This window comes from Condylura cristata, unplaced genomic scaffold, assembly GCF_000260355.1.
Source record: "Condylura cristata isolate star-nosed mole 26May11 unplaced genomic scaffold, ConCri1.0 scaffold00030, whole genome shotgun sequence".
Classification (NCBI taxonomy): Eukaryota; Metazoa; Chordata; class Mammalia; order Eulipotyphla; family Talpidae; genus Condylura; species Condylura cristata.
Window position 1 is genome coordinate 23,521,570 of NW_004567131.1, and position 17,254 is coordinate 23,538,823.

The 17,254-nt window shown below is 40.6% G+C and overlaps 1 protein-coding gene across 4 annotated transcripts in view; it reads left to right on the plus strand.

Annotated features, from left to right (window-relative positions):
- Positions 1 to 5,677, plus strand: part of LOC101633883 (polycomb complex protein BMI-1) — a 9,324-nt gene extending 3,647 nt beyond the window's left edge. Inside the window, exons 1-10 of one of the 4 annotated variants that reach the window (XM_012731416.1) lie at positions 32 to 89; positions 825 to 955; positions 1,272 to 1,368; positions 1,921 to 1,976; positions 2,065 to 2,115; positions 2,266 to 2,374; positions 2,456 to 2,501; positions 2,848 to 2,946; positions 3,282 to 3,362; positions 3,452 to 5,677. In XM_012731416.1, coding sequence (XP_012586870.1) covers positions 844 to 955; positions 1,272 to 1,368; positions 1,921 to 1,976; positions 2,065 to 2,115; positions 2,266 to 2,374; positions 2,456 to 2,501; positions 2,848 to 2,946; positions 3,282 to 3,362; positions 3,452 to 3,781 — 981 coding nt within the window. In that variant the 5' untranslated portion in view covers positions 32 to 89; positions 825 to 843 and the 3' untranslated portion in view covers positions 3,782 to 5,677. The other 3 variants (XM_012731417.1, XM_012731419.1, XM_012731418.1) reach the window with 3 other exon arrangements.
- Positions 5,678 to 17,254: the final 11,577 nt, after the last annotated feature.

Here is a 17,254-nt window from a genome sequence, read left to right on the forward strand (position 1 = left end):
CGCCCGGCCGCCCCGCACGCCCGCCGAAGCTCCGGGCTCGGCCGGGCTCCGCGCGGAGTTGCAGAGGTGGCCGGATGCCAAGTGTAAGTGTAAGTTGCTATGGAAACCCTGACGGAGGCGAGTTCCGAATCCCGAGCGAGACGAAGCCCCGGGCGCCGCCGGATCCGCCCCCCGCATCCAGGCCCCAGGGCGTCCGCGCTCAGGCCCCAGCCGGAGGCCGGCTCGAGGTGCTTCTCCGGCGGCCCCAGCACCCAGCTCCGGAAATGCCAGGGATGCAGTTAGCGCAGAATTTGTTTTTCCTTTGTATCGAGTAGAAACGTGCCAGGTTTTGGTTGCTGGAGCCGCCTAAAACAACAAGAGCCCCTGGGAAGCCAGGGCATGTTCCCAGATTGTCGATTGAAGATCCATATGAAAGTTTTACAATAAATTTGGAGACCTGGAACAAGCCCTAGTGGTTGGTAAATATCTGCGGGGACTGTGTGACGTCTGCAGCAGCCTTGGGGCTGCTAGACAGGAGGACAAATGGAAGAAAGAGACCCGACCACTCAGCTCCCAGCCCCCACCCAGCCCTTTTCTTCTCGTTCCTGGAATGACCTGAGGGACCAGGAATTACTTTAGTTGGATACTTTTTCCCCATTTCAGTAGAATTGATTTAGGTTTAATTAGTTAATATCTTCAGTGGAAAACGTTGGGACAATGAAGCTGTACACTGTTAAAAGAGTTTTATGAATTCCAGCATTTCAGAGTGTATGGTTACTTAGTAGTTGGAGATAATCTTAGTTCTTTTCCTGTGAATTATGGCAAGTATTTTTTGTGTCTTGCAGGATCTTTTATCAAGCAGAAATGCATCGAACTACCAGAATCAAGATCACTGAACTAAATCCCCACCTAATGTGTGTGCTTTGTGGAGGGTACTTCATTGATGCCACAACAATAATAGAATGTCTACATTCCTGTAAGTACAGAATATAGACCTCCTTTGTATTGTGTATGCATAATATTGTGTCCAGAAATTTGAAAGCTGTACTATTCCTGCAATCCTTGGGAATCAAGTGGTGGAGTCATTTCCTGTAAATTGTGACTTTCTGTCTTAATACGTACTCAATATATGTATTTAACAAATTATTAGAATCATTGGGTTATTTAGTTGGAAATATCTCTTGACATTATTTTGCTACTACTAATTTGCAGTTTTGGAGATTATATTATACTTAACTGGCATCTAATTTCTACACTTAAATTTTAAAAACTTCATATGTTCCTACTTTTAGTTTGTAAAACATGTATTGTGCGTTACCTGGAGACCAGCAAGTATTGTCCTATTTGTGATGTACAAGTTCATAAAACCAGACCACTACTGAATATAAGGTAGGAAATGTTTAAAATCATTGTAGTTGTTACTGGAATGGCATAACTTAATAAAGGTTATTCTCATTTATTTTTCACAGACAATTACTGCTACTTCCCACCTAATTTGTGTTTTGTGGAGGGTAGACCTTAATTTCTTGCCCTCTTAATAGTGACTAATTTTAATGTTTAATGTTCAATGTCTTTCAAACGATTTAAAAATTTTTTTGATCCATCTTACAAAGCTAAATTCTGCTTTTGCATGTTTTATTGACTTCATGATAGGCAAAAGTGGGTGTTTTATTCTATTTCTTCCTCGTTATTGTCTGTTCATATTAACTGGTTTCATAACTTGAAACACACACTTCACTCAGTGAAAGTGAATTTACTAATGATGTTCGGATGATTTTAAGAGTGCTGCCACATAAAGTGTTTTTATTATCATAATTATAGCGATAGTGTCACAATCAAGTAAAGTACTATATAGCACAAAGAAAACAAAGAATTTAAATAACTTATGAACATTTTTTAATTGATAAATTAATTGATAAATTGTGAATTTATTCTTTTCAGGTCAGATAAAACTCTTCAAGATATTGTATACAAATTAGTTCCAGGGCTTTTCAAAAGTGAGTAACCTACTAAAAATGAATTTCAAATTTTATCAGTTTTACCTACTGTACCAAATGTTTGTCCTTTTATTTTTTTTCCTTTCAGATGAAATGAAGAGAAGAAGGGATTTTTATGCAGCTCATCCTTCAGCCGATGGTAAACTCTTTGGAAGGGGGAAGACATTTTATTTGGAGGGAGAACTTACACAGTAATTTATTAAAATCGATTTTAATCTAAATTCCATTCTCCTGTATATATAATAATTGGTTGATTTTTTTAAAATTTAATTTTAAAATGTCTTTATAGCTGCCAATGGCTCTAATGAAGATAGAGGAGAAGTTGCAGATGAAGATAAGAGAATTATAACTGATGATGAGATAATAAGCTTGTCCATTGAATTCTTTGACCAGAACAGGTAAATTCTCTAGGAAATGTATTTTATTTTATCTTCTTTATTACCTACTTTGTTCCAGTAACACATTTTCCTGTTTCTTAGATTGGATCGGAAAGTAAACAAAGACAAAGAGAAATCTAAGGAGGAGGTATGTTTTATGTTACAAAAAATATATGGAGGTAATATTGTTTGGACTCTGTTTTAGGAGGGTTATGTTGCCCTTCAGAATATTCTAGGATCAGAAAATGCCATCAAGTAGAAGAGAATCATTGTGTTTGATGTTTAAGGAGTGATCTGTATTCAATAGTTAGTAGCTAGAATTTTATATATGATTGCTTTATCAGGAATCTGTTCTTTTTATAATAAACTCAAATTTGAATTTAATCATATCCCAGTTTTTCTGTTAGTACTTTCTTTAAATCAATTTCCAGCAATAAGATTGAATTTTATTTCTTATCTGAAAGTTAGGATTACTTTTCTGTAATTACCCTTAGGTAAATGATAAAAGATATTTACGATGCCCAGCTGCAATGACTGTGATGCACTTGAGAAAGTTTCTCAGAAGTAAAATGGACATACCTAATACTTTTCAGGTATCTACTTTATAGTCTTAATGCATTTTATGGAAATCTTTTATTGTTAAACTCAACTACTTATTCCCTTTTTCGGTTCTGATGCCAAAAAAAAAGAAGAAAAAAAAAGTCACTACTATTTAATTTTGAAATAGCTCCTAAAAATGTCTAATATGAATTGTGATTTGTACTGCGTAAACAAATCCCTTCATATTCAAGAAATATTTTTCTTCATTTTACGTTTAAAGAGATTTTTTCCTGCCCAAATCTTTTGAGAAAATGTTTGTTGAAAATATTTTTGGTTTTAGATGATTTAAATTTATCTTTGTAGTAATTAAATTATTACTTTTCAATAGATTGATGTCATGTATGAAGAGGAACCTTTAAAGGATTACTACACACTAATGGATATTGCCTACATTTATACCTGGAGAAGGGTAAGTAGCCTATCTATTATTAGCAGTATATTGTGGTAAACTAGTTGAAGAGTTAAGACTAATTTTATTTTTTCCTTTTAACTGCATAGAATGGTCCGCTTCCTTTGAAGTACAGAGTTCGACCTACTTGTAAAAGAATGAAGATCAGTCACCAGAGAGATGGACTGACAAATACTGGAGAACTGGAAAGTGACTCTGGAAGTGACAAGGCCAACAGCCCAGCAGGAGGTATTCCCTCCACCTCTTCTTGTTTGCCTAGCCCCAGTACTCCAGTTCAGTCTCCTCATCCTCAGTTTCCTCACATTTCTAGTACTATGAATGGAACCAGCAACAGCCCCAGCGGTAACCACCAATCTTCCTTTGCCAATAGACCTCGAAAATCATCAGTAAATGGGTCGTCAGCAACTTCATCTGGTTGATACTGAGACTGTTAAGGAAAAAAATTTAAACCCCTGATTTATATAGTTATCTTCATGCCATTACAGCTTTATAGATGCTAATACATGTGACTATCGTCCAATTTGCTTTCTTTTGTAGTGACATTAAATTTGGCTATAAAAGATGGACTAGATGTGATATTCATATGGACGTTAATTGAAAAGATTGTTCCTATAAAGTGTTGGTTTCTGAGAAGGCAGTCAAGATTTTTTCTTGCGTGTTAGGACAGATGTGAAATGGTTTCTGTAACCATTGCTTGAATTTGAAAATATTCTGCAATGGATATAAACTTTGGGCCATAGTTTGTTAATCTCAACTAATGCCTACATTACATTCTACTTGATTGTTCTTGTTATTATGCTGTTTTGTGAACCTGTAGAAAACAAGTGCTTTTTATCTTGAAATTCAACAAACGAAAAGAATTTGCATAGAATAAAGCATTCTATGTAGCCATGTCACTGTGAATAACAATTTCTTGCATATTTAGCCATTTTGATTCCTGTTTGATTTTTACTTCTCTGTTGCTACACAAAACCGATCAAAGGAAAGTAAACTTCAGTTTTACAATCTGTATGCCTAAAAGCGGGTACTACCGTTTATTTTACTGACTTGTTTAAATGATTCACTTTTGTAAGAATCAGATGGCATTATGCTTGTTGTACAATGCCATATTGGTATATGACATAACAGGAAACAGTATTGTATGATATATTTATAAATACTATAAAGAAAATATTGTGTTTCATGCATTCAGAAATGATTGTTAAAATTCTCCCAACTGGTTCGACCTTTGCAGATTCTCTATGTTATGCCTTATCAGCATAGAATATTTTTAATGTGGGTATCTGTTTCTCAATTCTGTTCTATTGGAAGCAATTGGCAAGTCATAATAATGACTTTAGTAACACATGTTTACTTTTTATATTGCTAAAGTAAAGAAAAACTTTTAACTAAGGAATTTGGAAATGGTATAATTTTCCATTGCTTATGATGGAATTAATGTGTTTTTAAAATGCATATTGATCATTATAATTCTAAAACATTTTTAAATAAACCAGCAAATAGTTGGAAGAAGGCATTTTATCTAAAATTATTTTACTATGTGGCATAACAGTAATTTCAAATTTAAGAGTTGCTTTTACAATTACAAACAGTGGAATATGCCCTCTCTGTAATCTGTAATGTCTGGAAATAGAAGCAATTTATAATGAGCTTCTATAGGTAATTTTAAATAGAGTGAGCATGTTGAATTTACAGTATGAATAATCCAAGCCATTTTCAGTTTGTGTTTTGCTTTGGTCGAACTTGGTGTGTATTCATCACCCATCAGTTATTTGTGAGGGTGTTTATTATATATGACTATTGTTTCATGTCTGTATGGGAAAATTGTAGCTAAACATTTCATTGTCCCCAGTCTGCAAAAGAAGCACAATTCTATTGCTTTGTCTTGCTTAGTCATTAAATCATTACTTTTACATATATTGCTGTTACTTCCGCTTTCTTTAAAGATACAGTAAATGAAGTTTTATGAAACCACAAAATACATATATTTTTATTTTGACCTAAATTTGTACAGTCCCATTGTACTTGTTGTTTCTAATTATAGATGTAAAATTAAATTTCATTTGTAATTGGAAAAAAACCCAATAAAAAGGATATTCATTTAGAAAATAGCTAAGGTTTTAATAAAAATTTGATATGAAAAGCACAATGTGCAGAAGTTTTGGAAACCTTACAGTGGATTATGACAAAAGCTAAAAAATCCATTGCTGTCTTAAATAGTGATGTTTCTAAGAAGTACATGCTTTGTTGTATAATTGCTTGAAAGCCCAATTGAAAGATGTCTGTTTATTTACTCAATCTTTGAAGTAAACATTACCCATGTTTGCCAACTTTGGTGAATTTAACTCATTGTTCTAGGCTTCTCAATTTTTTCATGATAATCTAAGACAAGAAAAAGTTAATGGAATTTTCAAGTGATAGTTTTAACATTGGATGATTATGTATACAAAGGATAAATGTTTTCTAAAAGCTAAAAATTTCAAATGCTAGTGGACTACTAGCATTTGATCTATTTGACAAAACCAACTTAAAAGATGAACATGGAATTTGAAGACTGACATCTCAGCCATCTTATTTTTTAAATTACTTATTAAAACATCAGCTACTGGATTTAACAATATTTACCATACTTGAAAATGTGTCCATTTTATTTGAAAAAGTATTTCCCTCCTTAATTTGAAAGTTGCTTAGTTTTTTAAGGATTTTTCAGGCTAAAATCTTTGTCTTAATAAATTAGGTGTTATTTTTGCATTATCTCTTAGCCAGCCAACAGTCTGACAATTGAGATTTAAAACTTCTGCTAAACTGCCACTTCAAAAAATTTCAACATTGGGAAAAATAATATCAAAGCTATTAACTCTTCTAATTCTTAACAGCTAAAGAAGGGTACAAAAAGTAGGTGTTAAGGTTCATTCTGGCTTCTGAAGATCAGAATTTTATATCACAATGTTAGTGTTAAAATAGTCCACAGAAAATGCCTAAATTGATTTCACAGATTTTAGTTTAAATGCAAAAAAGGCTGGTTGCTGTTGTGTAAATAGTGATCTATCTTGCTTTACACATGCATACCACTTCACAATTACTTTTTTGCTTTTAAAATTGCCGGCCGTTAATTGCACTGAGTTGAAAAAAAAAAAAGCTGCCCTTCAGTTGACTTAAACTACTGACCATATTGCTTCGTTTCCTTATCCATATGTGCAAATGTAGGATCTCTGGGGGTAAAATGCAACAGGCAAAGTAAACTAGTAGCGGCTTTCATTTATCCTTTTTTCTTACCTTTTCCCCAATATTTGTAGTTGTAGTTCATTTGGAAGTGTTTTTAGTACACTTTGTGTAGGCCTATCAAGATAAAGTTTTGTTATGAAACCTGAAAGGAAATCTAACAGAAATCCATACAAAATGCTACTTCATTGGCTAATAAGAAATGAAGATGTTTGAGTTTTTTTAAAGCAATCTATGGGTAGTCCTTTAGGAGCTAGGATCTTATTTGTAGAACAATCTGTATAAAGGTCTCTAGTCTCTTGGAATTCTGGGGTGAAGGAAGTTTTTCCATATTTTAAAAATTTAACAGATTTCTCATCTTTTTAATACTTCTGGAATGACAGTTGGAGTTTCTGATTTACTTTATTGTGTGAAATGGAGGCTACATGCCATCTTCTGAAATATAATGGTTGTTTCCCTTCTTGGAGTCCAAAACAGATAATCTTGATGAAATTACATTTTAAGTAGTCCTTGAAAAATATGCCTTTTAAATATCTGGCATGCTTGGAGAAACAGCCCTAATGTAAGGTTTTTGGGTTAGATGAAGTCTTTCACTTGAAGATGTTTCTCCATATATGAAATAAACACTGCAACAGGTGATTTTTTTGAGGTTGCTCTAAAAAATCTGACTCCATTAAAATGAATCTTTGAACTAAACTGGAACCACAGAATTCAGATAGACGTGTCCTTTAGGAGGAAGAGAAAGTATCGAGCCTCGCGGTAAAAAAAGACCTGGGAAATACCCAGGCGAAGACCTTGAGCCTGTGGATCTCCTTGCAAATCTCAAGATCGCTCAGTTTTGATTATGAAAGTCTCCGAAAATGTTTACACAGTCGAGTGTTTCCTGTTTCCGCAGTTAATTTTTTTTAACGTTTTTTCTTCTTTTGGTTCTTGAAACGGATTTCCTTTATTTGCACCAGTTTCTTTTTCTTAGTGTGCAATTTCTAGAGGTCTCACATGAAGATTTGACTCTTCAGCTTTTGTCTTCATCAAGTCGACGACATCAACAGCCATCTATCACCGAGAGGGCTATACCAGGGTCCTTGAGAGTTTTCTGAAGTTCAAGTGCATGTGGAAAACTCATCCCGAAGTTTCATTTAGCCCTCCAAGTAATAGTATGTACTCAATAAAAACGTCTAAAGGATTTAAATTACTCTCAATAAAAACGTCCAAAAGATGATGTTAAATTACCCCCATTCTTTGGACTCTTGTCTTGAAAACATCTCTTTCAGAGATTAACAAAAGTAACCTGCAAAAATAGCAGGTGGCGTTCCCCCAGTGTTTCCAACGTTTCCGTGGAAGTCTTACTTCTTGCTTTGATAGTTGGGTCACCGCAGAATTCTGACGACTCAGTGAACGTGATTTCAAGTTCGTTGAGGATTCGCGTTCTCCATCTGTCTCTACTCGTAAGTCTTTCCAAGTAGAGGGAAGAGTCATTAGAAGGCCACAGATCTGGGCACTTGGGAAACGCGTGGAAAATTGGGATGGCAGGAATAAGAACATTACAGAGATGGATAAAGACATTAATGGAGATAGAGAAGTCTGCTCAGGAGCCACAACCTCGGGTGTAAACCTTCTCAAGAGCGGAAGATAATAAGATAAAGCTGAAGACAGGAGAAGTGCACATCGCGGCATGGCTTGACGGATAAAGCCGATGACCGGGATAATTAGGGTGGAAGTAAAACCGCTCTTTCACCTGTGCGCAGTGCCGAGGGCACAGGACGCCGGCCTGGAGAAAGTGACCACCTTTTTCCCGGAACCCTGCCTATTGGGTCAGGGAACTCTCCCCAGAAGGGCATGTTAAGGGCTGAATGGCCCTTCGCTAGCTGTTCACCGCTAGCTGTTCACCGGGGGATGGAAAGAGGCACAGCTCCGATCTCGGTCACCCACTTCGCGGCGGGCGCTCGGCCTGGCCAGGCGCGCAAGCCCAAGCAGCCCGGCACTGGGAGGCCATTTTGCGCGTGCGCCGCTCTGGGCTCGCGTTTTCGCATCCCGCCAAATTTGAAAGCAACATTCCCAGGCCCTGCGCGGCCCGCAGGCGGGGGAAAGCAAGCGATTTCTCCTAGTTGCTAGCGGCGGAGACCGCTGGGATGCGCGCGGCCTCTCAAAGTGGGCCCCTTGCTGTAGAAGGAAGACTTCTTTGCCGGGCGAGACACTGGCTGGTTCGAACAGTCGCCCTGAAGCGGTGAACAGTCTCTGGTCCGCACGTTGGGCGCCCGCAGAAAATGTTATGGCGAGGTGTCCCGGGAGTGCGGATTTTGGTGTCTAGATTGTAAACTAAATCATTGCCCAAAAATGCCATCTTGAGGGTTCCCGAAGACAGCACTTTGTGGGCGACGACCGGAAAGGCCAATAGGAGAGAAGAGTCCTCTGGTTGAGCTTATATAGGGGTGAACGGCTCTAAACCTCTGAGAAGGAAACTGACCAGGTGACAGCGTCCAGAAGGGCGTGGCAGCGCGTAGCTTTCTCATACCCCAGCAAGGGACCACACCTTGGGATCTAAAGGCGATGTTTGGTAGTGTCACCCGGCAGAGGGGACCTGGGACGTCCCGCTCCCTCGCACCCTGAGCTGGCACGGAGTGGGCGGCCACAGGCTGGGGAGTCGCCTCGCCGAGCCGCCAGGACTCAGCCGGTTTCCTGCAGATTCCGCACCGCCTGATTCCTCAGGGCATAAACGCTCCTTTGACCCAGGTCTCCAGTGTCCACAAAAACAGGAGGAAGGAAGGACTGACTTGGGGAAGAGGGTCGGGGTAACCGCAGAGAAGTGAAAGCGGCCTAAAATGGGCGACGCCGGGCAAGTCCTCTTTATCAGTGCAGCAGACTGCAGGGGCCGCCATTTAGTGGCGGATTTCGGTATTTCAGTAGCACGTTGTGCTGATCGTCACAACTGGCTTGTCTACGTGGCACGGTGGATTTTAAGACACGGTTTTACAAAATGCAACTTCCCGCTAGCTTCGCCCCGACCCCCATCCCCACCTCCACTAAGGAGGGGAGCTATTGAATCCCACTGTCCACTCGGAGTGGACCCCTCCTCCGGACCGCGACCAGGAAGGGAGGGGGTGCAGGGGAGACCTTGCCTCCCGGCTGCAGCAGCCGCTACCCGTCCCCACGGGCTAATGCGAATTGCACCAATGCCCACCTCGGATGGAGAGGGGTGTTTTTCCCAGAGTCCATAGCTTCCCTCTTCCCCCGTGGGGAGAATCTCATTTCCTTGGGGATCGTGAGGGAATTTGTCTTTCACTGCCCCTGCCCAGGTCTCCCGCCTAACGCCTCTAATGTGAGGGAAGGAAATGGAGAGTCGAAGCCTAGCGAGAAGAACTCATCCGACGAGAGGCCGCTCCTCCGGGACTGTCGGCTGGGCTCGCATCAGCGCTTCCAGATGTGCCTGGGGTCCTCCTGGGACCGGGAACGCTGGACAATTCTGTGACGTGGCGGGAGGGGGGTGTTCCACCCGGGGTTGCCGAGTCTTCGAGGGTTTTCATTAAAAGCCCCGAGAGCGTGGCACAAGCCTGTGAGTGGAGAACAAAGGGCCGAGGAGTGCACGGCGGCGAGTCGCGCGCGCGGCTGCCCTTTGCTCGGCTGGGCTCGGAGTCGCGGGCGCGAGCGGGGAGGATTCCCGGCCTGGAAAAGAGCGCGCGGGCTCTGCGGAGTGCGAGGGTCCCCGCCCCCTGGCAGACGGGAAGAACCGGGTCTTCGAGCCAGAACTGCCATGTTGCTTTCCTGGGAGGCGCGAATAATTTGACGCTTGCGAGGCCGCTGCACCCCCAACCCGAAAGCCCTTTAGCCTTCGGTGCCGCACAGCGGAGGTCAAAGCCGGAAGGGACCGCACAGCGCCGGCCGAAGCGAAAGCCCAGCGGGCAGACGAGAGGGAGCGTCCAAGGCGCCAGAGCAGCTTTTCTTCGCCACCTTAGTTCCAGGGGTTGCGGGGCTGCGGGCTCGGCAGAGGCTCGGTTGCCAGTAGCAACCACACGACGGCGATTTGCAGCCCGGGCGGCCGCCGCCGCCGCCGCCTGTTCTGCTACCACCTCCAATCCCGAATATTCGTAACTCGGGGGTTAACCTTGTTGACACCTCTAGCTCCTGCCCGAGTCCTCAATCTCCACAGCCCTCTGCTCGGGCTCCGAAGCCCACTCCCCCGGCTTGGCCCTGCCCCCACCGCAGACAATAGGGGGACTGAGAGCGCAAGCTGCTGCTTGCGCGGCTCGGAACAGACACCTGAGCCTCCGAGACAGTGGCCGCTCTGCTTAGTCCCAGCCCCAGGTGCCATTGTCTCCGACTAGAGCCGAAATTCACTGCCATGACTAGTCCATCAGAAAGCTTTTCTGGGTTTCAGAAGTAAAGATGGTGGTGGTAAAGAAGCGGTGGTAAGGACTGCCTTCCTTGTAACATGGACACAAAGAAGAGCTTCTGGATGTGTCCGGTCTTGGTAACAGTGGCTTTTCTTTGGGTCAGAGCCACAGGCAAACGCTACAATCTTCCCTCCTCCCTATCTACCATGAACATATGCCATAAAATCCATACTTCAACCACTAATGTTATTTCAAACTTTCATCCAGACACGTGTTTTTATTAATAAGTGGATGGAGTACTTCTCCCTACCCACCCCAATTCATTTGATGACACAAGTCAGCTCTTGGTGGTTGGGATTGAGTGGTCTGATGAATAGAGAAAATGATTGACAGTAACTCTTAGGAATCTTTCTGTCTTTTCCAATATCTGTGGTTCTGGAACACTGGTTTAATTTTTTAACAGAACTCTTCTTAGTACTTTAAACACGTTTTTACTGAAGAAAAACCTTGTAGGTACACGGCAAAATCTTTTATTTAAGTAGTAGGATAACTGGAGAAATATCTGCATTATCAAATTCTTCACTCTTAATAATTGTCCCCGCTTGAAATAGTCATTTAATTTAGCTGAGTGTTTATTCTTCTTGGATTGAAATTTCGTGTAAATTACAGATGTGCTGAAAGTTTTAAGTTTAAAACTTGTCTCACCTTTTGTATGCTTCAGAGTCCTTTTAACACTATTAAACCGATATTTACCAAACACCCAGAGACTGCAGAAATTCAGAAACTGATTGGGGGAAAAAAACCCCACCTTAATGGCCAGTCTAACGCTTAGATATCTTTAATATATACAATAAAAAGTTAAACATTTTCCAAGCAAGTGGTATCAGTCAGATGTCTTCATTCACATACATTTTTACCTAGTTATATTTCAAAAGTGATAGATTGTACTAAAAAGTATCCCATAGATATTTGCAGAACTCTAAGGAGAATCATAAGTTGTATATAAGAACTTATAACTTTGCTGTTTTCCCATTAAATGTCTGAAAATTGGTTAAATAGTCATAAGAAGAGATTTTTAAGTGACTTCATGAAGCACAGATAATTGACCACAATTCAAAGGGAATGCTAAGGGGCTTGCATTGGATGTTGCAAATCTACTAAGACAATGCATCTTGAAATAGTCTATTAAATTTAAATAGGCTTTAAAAGTTACTGAAAGTAGTCAATATGTCTTAATCATATCTGATGGTAAACTATAACCAACAGTGCCTCCTAGAATGACTCTTTGGTATGATGCTTCACAAAATGTCAAGTTCATTAAATAAAATAGTTTACTTCAAAGAAAAAATTTAGCACTACTTGGTTCCTGCAGGCAACATAATGACTTGTACTTGCCCAAACACCCACCACCACCTTAAAAATGGGAAAGCAAGGCTTTAGTGAAAAGTTCCTTTCTATGGTCTTTCTGGAAAGAAAAGCTCCAACAACTTGCTTTGGACCAAGTTAAAGAGATTATCTCCTTTTTTCATTACGACTGTGTCTTTCAATGAATTGAAGGATAAGATCAAAGTGCATTCATATTCATGTGAATTATCGCTATTGACTTGAATAATGATGAATTTCATTGTTTTATTTAAACTGAAACCAGAAACGCTGCTGCTTTTGAGTCTATACTCCTAAGGCTGTAGAGTTTCTTCTATGAGGACTCAAAAGCCAAGCAATTAGGTCTGACAACCACGTCATTTCCATAATGTATTTCCGTACAGAGGACTCTTTACTGGAATTAGTTACATTTCTATAGAATCTCACCACACAATTTTTGACTCCTTCCAACCTCTGAACAAAACTCAATAGACACACTTCCAAAATATTTAAGCATAATTGTGCAGTGATATTGAAAAAGTGTCTAGATTTTCATGAATCAGAAAATCAGTGTTATCAGTAATTAACTCAGGAGTGTTTTTGCTTTGAACATGATTCATTACAGTTTGTTTTCTAGTGTAACAAAGAACTCAGAATAGTTTGGGAAAATGTGTTTACCAGCTGTTTCTTTCTAAATATGCCTCATGACAATTTTCTTAAAATATTTTCACTTGGGTTCTCTTCAAATTATCCCATCATTTCTTAGAAAGAGAGATTAGAAGATCCAGTGTACTGTACTCATTTTTGCCAAATGACCATACTGCTCAGTATATTCATCTATTAAAATTCTTATCACTTTGGAGAAAACTTCTAAGGAAATTAACCACAATAAAGTAAAAAACTTCAACATAGACATAAGAAAATGCATTTTCATGAACTTGAATATACACAATTCACATAGGCTCTTTAAACTTAAAATACTCTTAAAAGACTCTTGTACAAGAAAGGTCTACTATATTATCATGGTCTGCCTGGACTCTGGGAATTTCCTTTTCCAGAAGGATAATTGATACCAGTATCTTGGTATCTTAAAATGTTTGCCACTCATTTAAGATATTTTACAGAGACATTACATTTTCTTTATTAACTATGTTTTTCTATCCAAATGTGTTAGAAGAAGTCTCTTCCCTTGGCATCCCTAGGACTGCCAGCCCTCTTTAGTCCAAGAGTTTGTTAGTAAGTTTGTAACTGTCTTATGAATTTGACCATAAACATACTGATAGTGTTTATATACTTCCAAGTTTACCTGTAAACTTCCAAGCCCTTATCCCTGACTTGTAATTAAAATGATAGCAACTGTGTCTTATTTCACCAAGAAGAACAACTAATTCTAGAATTAAAAGCATTTCTTTTTATTTTCTTAAGATAATCTAACAGAAAAAAGTATCAGTATTTTCTTCTCGTAGGTAGTCATTAATCTTTTTTAAAGCTGTCCATACGAGGATATTTATTCTTCGCTTAAAAAAATAAATAGGGAGGAACGTTGGAGTGAGATGTGAATTAGGATGATCCCACTTTAACAGTATTCAGATGTTTCCTCTGGAATGTCAAAGAATAAAATTAGTTGTGTTTTAAAGCTTACTTGCTTTAAAAAGGATGCAAATTATGGCGCAAATATCTTTTTTAAAACATGAGATGCTGTGCCACTGCATCTTCCAATCCAGGGTACATTTTAGCCGAGTTTACTGTCTGGGCTCATCACCTCTGGGGGCGGGGGTTGGGGGGTGGGGTGGATGCAGAATCTCACTAGCATCGCGGATAAAAATCTGTTATTTTTGTGAAAGCTGAAATTTGAAAACCTTTCCTCGGTTTTTGCTGTATTTTTTTTTAGAAGTTAGAGCAAACAATCAAGTATTCTTCACAGTAATTAATAATAATGAAGTTTTCGCTTGAGACTCTATAAAGTGAAATGACGTAAAAAAAATTTTTTTTGAGGCTTGCACATGCGCGGTGAGGTGCAGCTTTTTTTTTTTTTTTTAAAGCTTTTGGATTCTCATCCTGATCCTGGGATCCGGGCTGCGCTGCGGCGTCTTAGCAGCTGGCTGATGTAAAGTGGTGCAGGTTCCCACATTTCACTCCCGGAAATGAAAATCTGAACACCGCACCCCCACTTCTTCCCCCCACAGGACTCTCTTTTCCAAGTCCAGGGAGGAGAAAGGGCGAAGCAGGGCCGAAGAGCCCGGTCGCCGCGAGCTTTGGGGGCTGTGCCTGTGCTTCGGGGCCTCAGCTCCTGGGGTTCGGGTTGCAGGCCACGGCGGGGTCTCCCTGCGAGTTGGTGGCAGTATTTTTCGAGTCACGGGTCATCGGCACCAGGATGAGGCTCCGGGCCCAGTTCTTCTCTCCGGGAGAACCCGCCTGGCGGTGCGGTACTCGCTGGAGGCCCGGCCCGGGGACGCAAAGCGAAAGGACACAGGCCTTCAACAGCTAGCAGCCGGTCCCCACCGGACGCCGGCTCCTTGGGACCCTGGCCCCTTCCCTCCCGCTCCAGTCTGCGGCCTCCAGAAGGCAGGGAAGCCAGGGAGTCGGGCTTCCCCTCGCTAGCACCCTCCCGCCGGGCAGCGGAGAGCCCCTAGCTCGCCCCGAGGGAGGGAGGAAGGCGGAGGAGAGAGGTCGCCCGGGCTCAGCCGCCTGGCGCTTCCGCACTCGCGCCCTACCCACGCGCCCCGCTTCTTGCTCGCACTCAACCAGCCCCCGCACCCCTCTTTTCCTCCCTGTGGGACAGTCGGGGCCTCGTGGTTTTCTAATTAGAGCTCGGCCTGTCCCTAACGAGCTCCCGGACCCTCCTCCCCAGTTAGAAACTTCGCGAAACCGTGGGAATGCTAGTTGGAGTTTTAGAAACGTTGTTAATGGAAAAGCCCAGGACGCCTGGGAGCACCAATTCTTCTCTTCCGACCCCACTACCCTACGATCAGCAGACGTAGTTGCCCTCCAGGGCCAGAGCTCTTGACAGAAACCCCGCGCCCACCCCACACGGGGTCTGTTTAGCTTTGCGATGTGGGCTAGAACTTTCTGCTTAGAGTTGGGTGAGCCTAGATGAGACTGTGCAGGACCCTCAGCACCTGAGGATGAGCGATCCGAGTTATCACCGGTCTTGGCAGGTTCCAGGGGCCGTTGGTTGTCTGGGAACTAGTCTCTTTGGTCCTTATCAGTAACAATGTGGGGAAGTTATCATACCTGCCTTCTCTGAGACAAATCCCACAACGCTGAGAGGGGCAGGGAGAGGTGTAGAGAAGTGTTGAAAAGTGATTGGCGGACTTCTATGGCAGGGCGCATAGAGGTTATTATCTGCTGATGCAGAATTTGCGGACAGTTTTAAAGGAAAACTCATGTAAATCTTCACAAAGAAGATATATAGCACACACACACATAGTAAGCAAGGCAAGTTGGCTTTTATGCTTGTCTCATTAACTCAGAAGATGTTAGGCTATGTTTCATACGTCTACGTTAAAAGCATCAATTTTTTGGTATTAGAAACTGTGAGCCGTATGGTGCCTTTGGGACTTACTCCTCTGTGGAACCCCACGGCTTTCTTGGGAAATGAAAAGGACGAGTTCCATCTCTGTGTCCACGGAGGTACTGGAAAGGAAGCCATACACAGGTGTGTCTTTGGAACTTTGGGGTTAAATAACATTATCATCTTAACATTTTATTGGCCTTCACACTGAAAGAAAATGTTTAAAATGTAAAGAGTTGGTGTTAAATGACTTGAAAGGTACAGAATAAGACACAAACACAATAGGAGCAAAGAGATATTAACCTTCCTTTTCCGGATGGACAAATCCAAGTCTCTCCTGCCCTGTTAACAAAGTTGATCGTACAGCTGGATGGTTGGCTCTGACCTTAACCAAAAATTTTGGCATTATTTCCCAAGAGGAGCAATGCAACATTAAGGTGTTATTTATTTGCTTCCTTTCATTATAGATAACATTATAAATCCATAATTTGATTAGAGAGTATGTAATGTTTGCTTTAAAGTCAAGAGTGTAAATATGGAGTTACTTCAGTAATTTTAGATTTGGTGCTGGCAAAATGATTATTGTGTTCTCATGGCTTGAATAATTACATGTAATTACTAAATGGATGCCTATTTAAATGCTAACACTATATTTTAATTCTTGGTAGAGTGAAGATTCATATGTAGACAAACAGCTATTTTTGTCACAAACAGGACACCATTTATTATTTTGGCAGTGTATTAGATATTGTCATTTTATTTAGATTACTTTAAGTCCTCTGCTACCAAGGCAGTTACAACACTTACAACAAATATAATCCTTAAAACAGAGCAGGGTGCTATTGTTGAATGAATGAGTCAATGAAAGAATGAGTTTGTTTACACGTATATTTTCCATAAAATTTCATGTCCTAGAAAAGACATTTTATTAGTGGTAAAATGTCTGACGCATATTAAAAATAGATGCTTGACTTAATGAAGAATATACATCACTTATTCACTTCAATGATACTTTCTAAAATGAGGATGTTGACATCCATTTAGCACAATAAAGTTTTGACTTAAAATTCACCTTGGAGGTAAAGAGATATATGTATATATTTAGCTTTGTAGAATTTCTTTTAGACACGTGTAAAAATATAGCCCTATAGTGGTGGGTTTCTAATAATCTCCAAAGTAGGTTTTTAAAGAGAATCAGAATTTTAAAGCTGGCTTTGTATTGTTGTCTTTTACAGTCTCACTTTCCTAAGTAAAGGAATTAATGTCAAAATGTTTTTGAAGCTACATATAACTAGCTTTTTATAAAACTAGCCAAAGATTTCCAAGCAAATCTTTTGTGGAAACAATTTTGCAAGTTGCTCAGATAATATGTTTCATTGTCAAATGTATAGTTAATGTGTTAAGTATGTATCTGCTGGTATTTAAGAACAGTGAGCGTAGCACCCTTTAAAAAAAACACTGAAATA